Source organism: Zophobas morio, unplaced genomic scaffold (assembly GCF_036711695.1).
Source record: "Zophobas morio isolate AGI-343-1 ecotype UQ-CSIRO unplaced genomic scaffold, CSIRO_AGI_Zmor_V1 ptg000054l, whole genome shotgun sequence".
NCBI classification, from domain to species: domain Eukaryota; kingdom Metazoa; phylum Arthropoda; class Insecta; order Coleoptera; family Tenebrionidae; genus Zophobas; species Zophobas morio.
Window position 1 is genome coordinate 3,667,673 of NW_026972159.1, and position 10,406 is coordinate 3,678,078.

General features: G+C 35.1%; 3 protein-coding genes across 4 annotated transcripts; all 3 read left to right on the plus strand.

Annotated features, from left to right (window-relative positions):
- Positions 1–1,510: 1,510 nt before the first annotated feature.
- LOC135142855 (zinc finger protein 624-like) lies at positions 1,511–3,784 on the plus strand. Of its 2 annotated transcripts, none has more exons than XM_064074630.1 (7): positions 1,511–1,589; positions 1,643–1,780; positions 1,826–2,192; positions 2,242–2,286; positions 2,343–2,486; positions 2,540–2,844; positions 3,425–3,784. In XM_064074630.1, exons 2-7 carry the CDS (start codon positions 1,658–1,660, stop codon positions 3,608–3,610), a joined length of 1,170 nt encoding a protein of 389 aa, XP_063930700.1. In that variant the 5' UTR covers positions 1,511–1,589; positions 1,643–1,657; the 3' UTR covers positions 3,611–3,784. The 2 variants fall into 2 exon arrangements, with proteins under 2 accessions (XP_063930700.1, XP_063930701.1); XM_064074631.1 differs by having other exon boundaries at positions 2,639–2,844.
- LOC135142856 (RING-box protein 2-like) lies at positions 2,871–3,517 on the plus strand. The gene has a single exon (XM_064074632.1). It carries the CDS (start codon positions 3,050–3,052, stop codon positions 3,389–3,391), a length of 342 nt encoding a protein of 113 aa, XP_063930702.1. The 5' UTR covers positions 2,871–3,049; the 3' UTR covers positions 3,392–3,517.
- A 6,112-nt stretch (positions 3,785–9,896) lies between the features above and the next one.
- LOC135142795 (RING-box protein 2-like) lies at positions 9,897–10,232 on the plus strand. The gene has a single exon (XM_064074541.1). The coding sequence runs from the start codon at positions 9,897–9,899 to the stop codon at positions 10,230–10,232; it is 336 nt and encodes a 111-aa protein (XP_063930611.1).
- The last annotated feature ends 174 nt before the right edge of the window (positions 10,233–10,406 follow it).

Here is a 10,406-nt window from a genome sequence, read left to right on the forward strand (position 1 = left end):
AATGATTTCAAAAATAACACACTAGAAACCTTTAAGATTATTTTCGATTCTTTAATTCAAAAGCAAACCACTAAGAGCTTTATAATAGAAAAGTTGCCTAGATCATCAACAAATTGTTAAATAACGATAAATAAATCTATAAAAATAAATGTTTGAAGTCTATCTTGATTCCAAATTGGTCTGATGCGCTTAAAATTGTAGCCGCTGATGCCTCAAGTTACGAATTATGAACCTGCGTATGTCATATTGACCTGAAACCTTTCAGTTAAATATTTAAGTAAGAGAGAACGTCGTAAAATTCTAGACCTTTTTTGTTAAAGGCATATTTCACTAAAGAAAATTAATTATAATACTCTAATAAATTTTCGATTGTAAACGAAATTTACATTACATAGAAAACTCAACAGTCTTAAAAAATCCTCGACACTACGTCTATAATTATCCCACCATTCACCACCCCCCGAAAAAACATCGATCCAATTTACGCCCACCCTCCCGTGTATTTTTTCTAAAATCCGCTATTGACAGTCACTCGTTAACAATGTAAAAATCCGGCGAGTGTAGTCAGTCCGCCAGCGAGGCATCCATCAGGAAACAAGCACTTTCCAAGAACAAAAACACGCCGGGGGTGGCTGCGGTGAAACATGCAAACATCGCTCGCTCTGATTTCAATATAGCCGCATCAACCCCTTCGGGGGCGATTTTTACATTGCAGCGGCGGCGAATCAGCCGCCCCCGCCCGCCGCCCCCGCGCTCGCACAATAAGGATCTGTCAATTGTAAGCTCGCGTCCGCTCTATTTGCCTGCACGGCACTGCTATGATATCCGCGGAATCTAGGAAATGAAAAATGCATGTTCCGCATTAAAAGCTCGTTTGAGAGTATGATGGAGTATTAATAGGATACTCCGCCGCCGCCGCCGCACACCGAATTTGTCCTGTGATCTGTGCGTGCTTCGAAATAAATGCAATGAGTGTCATCTGCATTTGGCGTGGATCCGCTGCCGTTTCGCTGACGTTAATTAAAGGGAATAAAAAAATCTATTGTAGTAAATGTTAATACCAAACCGAGCGGGTTTATTTTAGGTTTTTTTTCGAACGAGGTAATGGAAAACGGGCGAAATAGAATTATCTTTACTGAGGATTTTGCCGGTCTTTTATTAGAGTGGCTGGCTACTAATTATATTAAGTCAAAAATATTTATTATATGCATCTACGTTTACACTTCTATTACCAACTATTATAATATTTATTTAATTATCATATCACGCTTGATATTTCTATTCAATTTCTTGAGCCAATATCTTTTAGTTGGTTTTAATTATGTCAATTCCCAGATTTGACAGAATAAAACTTTGACAAGTTTATACTAAGTATCAGTCCGACATCTGTTGTTGACTCTCGTAGTTTACTCGGTATTTTCGCACCCCGTGAATTTTAAAAATCGTACGCCACTGGACGAACTTGACATAGTTACACTAGTGATTTTCTGGTTACTAATTTTTATTTTCAAATAAAGTAAGGTTATGTGGCAATTTGTCAAATAAGTAAACATTCCAAATAACAACAAACAATAAAAACGACTTTTAGGGTAATGTTAATTTGACTTTAAATTGTAAATATTTTCACTCGTGTGTACTGTAGACATTAAAATCCACCATGGGCATGATAGACCACATTGTGATGAAAAATTGTCGACTCTGTCACTCAAAACCTGGGTTACACGACATAAATAACGATAAAAAATTAATAAAAGACATATACGAGTGTATCAAAGTGAAGGTAATTTAACAACTCGTGTGTTTCTCAAGTGAAGTACAATTTTAGGTGAATGATAAATTAATGGAATTTTTGCCACATTCAGTGTGTGATGAATGCAAAAAAACGATAAAAACGTTTTCCCTATTTAAACAATACGTGCGTAAGGTGGATCAAAGTTTAAGAAAGGTATTAAAAAACGCAGAGACCAAAAAAGACTGCCAGGAACAATTTAAATGTAGAGAATGTCCTGCAGAATTTAATGACTCAGAAGTATTCAAAAAACATGTATATTCACATTCCGCGAATTTCTCTATTAAAGAAAATATTCCATGTTCAGTTTGTAAAGTAAGTTTTAAATGTCTGGATGAATTTGGGTCACATCAGTGTGGTGCTGAAAATCAAGAAATAAAAGCTGAAGATGCTGAAAATGATGGTAATATTAATACAGAAACGTTTTAACACACTTTATGTTTTAATTTTAGAACTAGTGAGAGACAATGGTGATAGTGGAGATAACTCTGATGTAGGTAGGTACTTCTAATTTGACTGTTGACTTGCACATTGTTGCCAACATATTTTGTAGATGATAGTCAAAATCAGCCTGTGAAAAACGTTAAGTACATCTGTACATACAACAATTGTAAGAAAATACTAAGTTCTGCATATACTTTAAAAACCCATCACTTGAAACACCAAGGGAAGCGTTCATTTTTATGTGTGACTTGTGGTGAGTGTCAATCTAATTCCATGAGTACACACAATTATTGACAATTTCTCCAGGTAAAGGCTTCATTACAAAAAATTCTCTAACTTGTCATGAAAAAATACACTTGGATGTCAAAGGATATGTGTGTAAAATATGTAATATAGGTTTTTCAGTACGAAGCAACTTAAGAGCACATGAAAAGAAGCACCACGAAGGAGTTAGGTTTTATTGTTCTCAGTGTACTAAGGCGTTTTGTTCAAAGTGTAGTCTAGAACGTCACGAGCGCATTCATACTGGAATTAAAGATTTCAAGTGTCAGGCATGCCCGTCAGCTTTTTACACGAAGAAAGAACTTCTAAAACACCAGAGATACCACCAGGTAAAGACTGCAGACAAATTATTGATAGAATTGATGGCATAGTGCCCAAATTTGAATATTTGGGATCACTAATCTGTTATTTTGGCAATCCTGCTTGTCACATCTGTCAACCTCAAACCACAGTCAAACTGTCAAAAAGTGAGGTTAAAAACCCAACTTACTAGAAAAGTTAAATCAAGAGCAAACTTTCCTCGTTTTTTCGAAAATGTCCGCTTCCATAGCCGACGAGAACGAAAACACCGAGCGCCTCGACGACTCCTCAAAGAACGAAAAAATGTTCACTTTGAAGAAGTGGAACGCCGTGGCGATGTGGAGCTGGGACGTGGAGTGCGACACTTGCGCTATTTGTCGCGTCCAGGTCATGGACGCGTGTTTGCGGTGTCAGGCCGAGAGCAAGAAAGACTCCTACGGCAAGCAGGACTGCGTTGTGGTTTGGGGCGAATGTAACCACTCGTTTCACTATTGTTGCATGTCGCTGTGGGTGAAGCAAAATAACAGATGCCCGCTGTGCCAGCAAGAGTGGTCCATCCAAAGAATGGGGAAATAATTTTTAGATAAGATTAATAGTTTGATTTTTTAGGGGATTAGGTTGCACAAATGCGATGAGTGTTTTAAGACGTTTTATGAGCGTCATCATTTGACTATTCATTTACGGAGTCATACTGGGGAGCGGCCGTATGTTTGTACGTTTCCGGATTGCGGCAAGTCTTTTACTGAGAGTCAGAAGCTTAAACGACATCACAATGCTAAACATACACAAACGTGAGGATTTATAAGTTTTAAGGTGTTAATTTTATTTGGTGGCTAACTTCTTTTATATGTGTATTTGGTGGATGAAGTTGGTTAGTGGTTTATATTCTTTAAGGCCGTGAGAGCTTTATTAGTTTAAGTATTACAGTGTGCAAGTGCAAGTATGAATAAATGTGCATTTTAATTGAAATTGTTGTTGCTTTATTTTACCCTCATTTTTTGATAGTTGAAAATTTCTGTTCAGTTAAATTTTCCTGGCGATATTTCAAACAAAAACGAATCCAAGTTTTTTTGTTTTCAAAAAATAACCTATCAAAACAAATCAAAAGATAAGACCTGAAAATATTCGTTTGGAAACACATTTTCAGCGCCCCTAGCGATGTGATAGCCAACTAAACAGCGAGATGACGTTTTAAATGTAAAAAATGTGGGAAATTTAAAAATTGAAACAATGTCCTGATGTATATTGTTTCCTTTTTGAAATAATTTCTACATTGAAAGATGGACCAAATCTATAACCAGTAATTTTGGTCCTCCGACTCAGACAAGGTCTTTTTAAGTCAACACAACTTTTACCCTTAAAAAAATTTATTAAATAATAAACATATGGTATAAAATAAGCGTGTTTGTTGGGTCATATTTTAAAAAAGACAGTTGGCGCCCCCGACAAGGTTTCAGATTCTTAAAAAAAAATACATTTTGCGCCATCGAGAAGGTTTCACATTCTTAAAAAGCACATTTGGCGACCCTGAGAAGGTTTTACATTTTAAAAAAACACAGTTGGAACCCTCGAGAAGGTTTCACATTCTTAAAAAAATTGGTCAAAAGCTGTTTCGGCAGTTGAGTTGAGTTTTTACTTTACAAAATTTTGTGATGACGTCATCAACATTTTTGCAAAGACACCTTGGATTGGTGTACTGTAATACTAAAAATAACAGTATTTTAATCTCAAAATTTTCTGGGGAAATGGAGTGAGCCGTTGGTGATTTAATCAATAAAATAAACTGACACATTCATTAATTTTTTGAGCCACCAGTATAAGCAAGTCTATAAAATATGAATGCAATGATAAATCGCAAGTAAAAACTCATAATGTTTTGCAGGCAAAATCAGTCTTATCTTAGCAAGTACTAGCCCCGCCCACCCGACCCCTATTTTTTCAAAGGATATGTTATTTGCCAACATAAGTCTTATCTTAGCAAGTACTTGCCCCGCCCACTCGTCCGTTATTTGCGAAGAGGATATGTTATTTGCCAAAATAAGTCTTATCTTAGCAAGTACTAGCCCCGCCCACCCGCCTCCTATTTTCTCAAAGGATATGTGATTTACCAAAATGCTCTCGTATTTTCTATGATAAGACTGATTTTGGCAGATGACATAGCCTTTAAAAAAATTGAGGGCGGGTGGGCGGGACTAGTCCTTGCTAAGATAAGACTAATTTTGGGAAATGACATATCCTCTGAGAAAATAGGGGCCAAATCTAAAAAATATGAATTGAAAAGTCAAAAAATCGAAAAATCGGGAAATTGAACAATCGAAAAATTGAAAAATTTAAATATCGAGAGAAAAATTGGAACGTTGGAATATTACTAAAAATCGAAGAATTGAAAAATTGAAAAGCCAAAATATCGAAGAATTGAAAAATCCCCAAAACTAAATGTTGAAAAATTGAGAAATTGAACATTGAAAAATTAGAAGATCTATCAATGGAAACGCTGAAAAGCTGAAAAATTGAAAATCCTAAAAATCGAAATATTAAAAATTGAAAGATTGGAAAATTTAAAATTTATAAAAATCGATAAATCGAAAAATCAAAAAATTGGTCGAAAGTTGTTTCAACAGAACTTTCCTCGCTCCTGATGTAGAATGAAACATAAAAAGTAAACCCCCTATCATATTTAGGAATTTAACTCGTTAGCATGGAAATTTGCAATTTAACACCTTTTAAATTTAACAAGTTTTTGCAAGATTAATAGAGGCAAAATCAGTCTTATCTTAGCAAGTACTAGCTCCTCCCACCCGCCCTCTATTTTCTCAGAGGATATGTCATTTGCCAAAATAAGTCTTATCTTAGCAAGTACTAGGCCCGCCCACCCGCCCCCTATTTTTTCAAAGGATATGTGATATACCAAAATGCTAGTATTTGCTAAGATAAGACTGATTTTGGCAGATGACATAGCTTCTAAGAAAAGAGAGGGTGGGTGGGCGGGGTACTCCTTGCTAAGATAAGACTAATTTTGGCAAATAACATATCCTCTGAGAAAATAGGGGGCAAATCTAAAAGATATTAATTGAAAAGTCAAAAAATCGCAAAATCGGGAAATTGAACAGTCGGAAAATTGAAAAATTTAAATATCGAGAGAAAAATTGGAACGTTGGAATATTACTAAAAATCGAAGAATTGAAAAATTGAAAAGCCGAAATATCGAAGAATTGAAAAATCCAGATATTAAAAAATCCCCAAAACTAAATGTTGAAAAATTGAGAAATTGAACATTGAAAAATTGGAAGATCTATCAATAGAAAAGGTGAAAAGCTGAAACATTGAAAATCCTAGAAATCGAAAAATCAAAAAATTGGTGGAAAAGTTATTTCAACAGAATTTCCCTCGCTCCTGACGTAGAATGAAACAAAAAATAAACAGCCTATCAGATTTAGGAACTTAACTCGTTAGCTGGAAATTTGCAATTTGACACCTTTTAAATTTAACAAGTTTTTGCAAGATTAATAGAGGCAAAATCGGTCTTATCTTAGCAAGTACTAGCCCCGCCCATCCGCCCCCTATTTTCTCAGAGAATATGTTATTTGCCAAAATAAGTCTTATCTTAGCAAGTACTAGCCCAGCCCATCCGACCCCTACTTTCTCAGAGAATATGTTATTTGCCAAAATAAGTCTTATCTTAGCAAGTACTAGCCCCGCCCACCCGCCCTCTGTTTTTTTAGAGGAGATCTTATTTGCCAAAATAAGTCTTATCTTAGCAAGAACTAGCCCCGCCCACCCGCCTCCTATTTTTTCAAAGGATATGTAATATACCAAAATGCCAGTATTTGCTAAGATAAGACTGATTTTGGCAGATGACATAGCTTCTAAGCAAAGAGAGGGTGGGTGGGCGGGGCTAGTCCTTGCTAAGATAAGACTAATTTTGGCAAATAACATATCCTCTGAGAAAATAGGGGGCAAATCTAAAAAATATGAATTAAAAAGTCAAAAAATCGCAAAATCGGGAAATTGAACATTTGAAAAATTGGAAAATTTAAATATCGGGAGAAAAATTGGAACGTTGGAATATTACTAAAAATCGAAGAATTGAAAAATTGAAAAGCCGAAATACCGAAGAATTGAAAAATCCAGGTATTGAAAAATCCCCAAAACTAAATGTTGAAAAATTGAGAAATTGAACATTGAAAAATTGGAAGATATATCTACAGAAAAGCTGAAAAGCTGAAAAATTGGAAATCCTAGAAATCGGAAAATCTAAACATCGAAAAATTAAAAATTGAAAAATTGGAAAATTTAAAATTTATAAAAATCGATAAATCGAAAAATCAAAAAATTGGAAAATTTAAAATTTATAAAAATCGATAAATCGAAAAATCAAAAAATTGGTCGAAAGTTGTTTCAACAGAACTTCCCTCGCTCCTGACGTAGAATGAAACATAAAAAATAAACACCCTATCAGATTTAGGAATTTAACTCAGCATGGAAATTTGCAATTTAACATCTTTTAAATTGAACAAGTTTTTACAAGATTAATAGAGGCAAAATCAGTCTTATCTTAGCAAGTACTATCCCCGCCCACCCACCCCCTATTTTCTCAGAGGATATGTTATTTGCCAAAATAAGTCTTATCTTAGCAAGTACTAGGCCCGCCCACCCGCCCCCTGTTTTCTCAGAGGATATGTTATTTGCCAAAATAAGTCTTATCTTAGCAAGTACTAACCCCGCCCACCCGCCCCCTATTTTTCCAAAGGATATGTGATATACCAAAATGCTAGTATTTGCTAAGATAAGACTGATTTTGGCAGATGACATAGCTTCTAAGAAAAGAGAGGGTGGGTGGGCGGGGCTAGTCCTTGCTAAGATAAGACTAATTTTGGCAAATAACATATCCTCTGAGAAAATAGGGGACAAATGTTAAAAATATTAATTGAAAAGTCAAAAAATCGCAAAATTGGGAAATTGAACAGTCGAAAAATTGAAAAATTTAAATATCGGGAGAAAAATTGGAACGTTGGAATATTACTAAAAATCGAAGAATTGAAAAATTGAAAAGCCGAAATATCGAAGAATTGAAAAATCCAGATATTGAAAAATCCCCAAAACTAAATGTTGAAAAATTGAGAAATTGAACATTGAAAAATTGGAAGATCTATCAATAGAAATGCTGAAAAGCTGAAAAATTGAAAATCATAAAAATCGGATAATCAAAACATCGAAAAATTAAAAATTGAAAAACTAAAAATGGAAAAATTGGAAAATTTAAAATATATAAAAACCGATAAATCGAAAAATAAAAAAATTGGTTAGATTTAGGAATTAAACTCGTTAGCATGGAAATTTACAATTTAATACCTTTTAAATTTAACAAGTTTTTGCAAGATTAATAGAGGCAAAATCAGTCTTATCTTAGCAAGTACTAGCCCCGCCCACCCGCACCCTTTTTTCTCAGGGGGTATGTTATTTGCCAAAATTAGTCTTACCTTAGTAAGTAGTAACCCCACCCACCCGCCCCCTGTTTTCTCAGAGGATATGTTATTTGCCAAAATAAGTCTTATCTTAGCAAGTACTAGCCCCGCCCACCCGCCCTCTATTTTTTCAAAGGATATGTGATATACCAAAATGCTAGTATTTGCTAAGAGAAGACTGATTTTGGCAGATGACATAGCCTCTAAGAAAAGAGAGGGTGGGTGGGCGGGGCTAGTACTTGCTAAGATAAAACTGATTTTGGCAGATCACATACCTTTTAAGAAAATTGAGGGCGGGTGGGCGGGGCTAGTCCTTATTAAGATAAGACTAATTTTGGCAAATGAAATATCCTCTGAGAAAATCCAAAAAATATGAATGGAATGATAAATCACAAGTGCAGACTCATAATATTTTGGGCATTTTAGATAGGATTTATTCGACAAAATTTTGAGCTGACGTCACCAATTTTTTAGAGAGGATAGTAAATATGGTTTGATTAAAAATTTATTATGCTTATCATAACTTTAAAATATTTGCAAGATTTCAAAGCATTCGATTTTGCAGATTCAAAAGTAAATTGCAAAATGTTGTTCTATATTTTTGATTTTTTTTCAAAAATCTCGACGTTTCGGGTAGGTACATGTGTGGGATTATGTTATTTTATGCAATTTAAAATCCATTTATACAGTAGCGGTCATTTCTACGGAACCACTCGATAAAAAGTCAAGTTGGTAGCCCTGTCATCTAGTACTTTACGCCGAACGCGGTTGGTAGCGGTAGTTGATATGGCAATATTGGCAATCGAAACTAGCACAACACGAATGTTGCTAGTTCTTGTTAAGATAAAATTTATGTTGGCACATTTTGGATATCGGCAAAATTTTGAGATGACGTCACCAGTTTTTTGGGAGGGGATAAAGAATAAATTTTGTTTAACGATTTACCATGATTACAATAATCTTAAAATATTTACAAGATTTCCGAGCAATAAGTTCTTACTTATGATTTCAAGTAAATACTTTTTTATGTATAAAGGACTGAGGGAAAATTAAGTAAAAATTAGAAAATTTTTGAACTAGTTAGCATTAAGTATGTACTTGTAAGTTATACACTTCTAAAGATAGTCTTCAAAGGTAATACATTTGTAAACTTTGTGACATGCAGAATCCATGTGCGAATATTTCTAACCATCAGGTAATAAGCTACCTAAAAAGGGATTTGCATTGTTTACTATAGCCTTGGGCGTTACTCGAACTCCTGATGGTCAATCCACTATCGAATACTAAACAATTTTACATTACAAACACATTACCATTACTAATGGTACTTATCAGACCAGAAGCACAATTACTAAGTTTATCAACGTGACTCCGTCATAAAACTATCGTTAAGTAGGAATTAACTTAATCCTCCTCCACTGAAAACTGCACCTGGACACCCTCAGTACTCTCACTTTTCATCTACAATCCCTCTAAATACCATCCCAAGTCGCCAGTACCACCCATTTATTCTACAGCCGCGCTTCAAACAACAAAAATCAAGGTAAACAAAATAGACCCAACTTTCTAAAGACTAAAAATTTTCAAATTTGGTTTAGACTCTCTATTTTCCGAAAATGGCAACTGGGAACGAAAAGCCTCAACCCCTCGACGACTCCACCAAAAGCGACACGAAAATGTTCACTTTGAAAAAGTGGAACGCCGTTGGTATGTGGACATGGGACGTGGAATGCGACACTTGTGCTATCTGTCGCAACCAAGTGACGGACTGTTGTTTGAAGTGTCAGGCCGAGAAAGTGTACAACCAGGGCGAGAAAAAAGAAGAATGTGTTGTAGTTTGGGGCGAATGCAACCACACGTTTCACCACTGCTGCATGTCTCTGTGGGTGAAGCAAAGTCCTAAATGCCCTTTGTGCCAACAACAGTGGTCGATCCAAAGAATAGGAAAATAGTGTTTAAATAGATATTTAGCTGTGTTTTTATTAATTATAGGGATTTTAATTTTATCGTGAGTGCATTGTTTGCGACATCTGTGTACACTTTGTCAAACAACTGGTCCTGTTTTGTACTCTTACAACTTTGTATTATTATACTTGTGTTGATTTAATAAAATTTGTGACGTGAGT

Bases quoted from the DNA above. Each gene is read 5' to 3' on its own strand.
- LOC135142855 (XM_064074630.1), top strand. From the start codon at position 1,658: ATGGGCATGATAGACCACATTGTGATGAAAAATTGTCGACTCTGTCAC. The intron at 2,287-2,342 runs GTAGGTACTTCT...CATATTTTGTAG, and splicing joins TGGAGATAACTCTGATGTAG to ATGATAGTCAAAATCAGCCT. The intron at 2,487-2,539 runs GTGAGTGTCAAT...CAATTTCTCCAG, and splicing joins ATTTTTATGTGTGACTTGTG to GTAAAGGCTTCATTACAAAA.
- LOC135142856 (XM_064074632.1), top strand. From the start codon at position 3,050: ATGTCCGCTTCCATAGCCGACGAGAACGAAAACACCGAGCGCCTCGAC.
- LOC135142795 (XM_064074541.1), top strand. From the start codon at position 9,897: ATGGCAACTGGGAACGAAAAGCCTCAACCCCTCGACGACTCCACCAAA.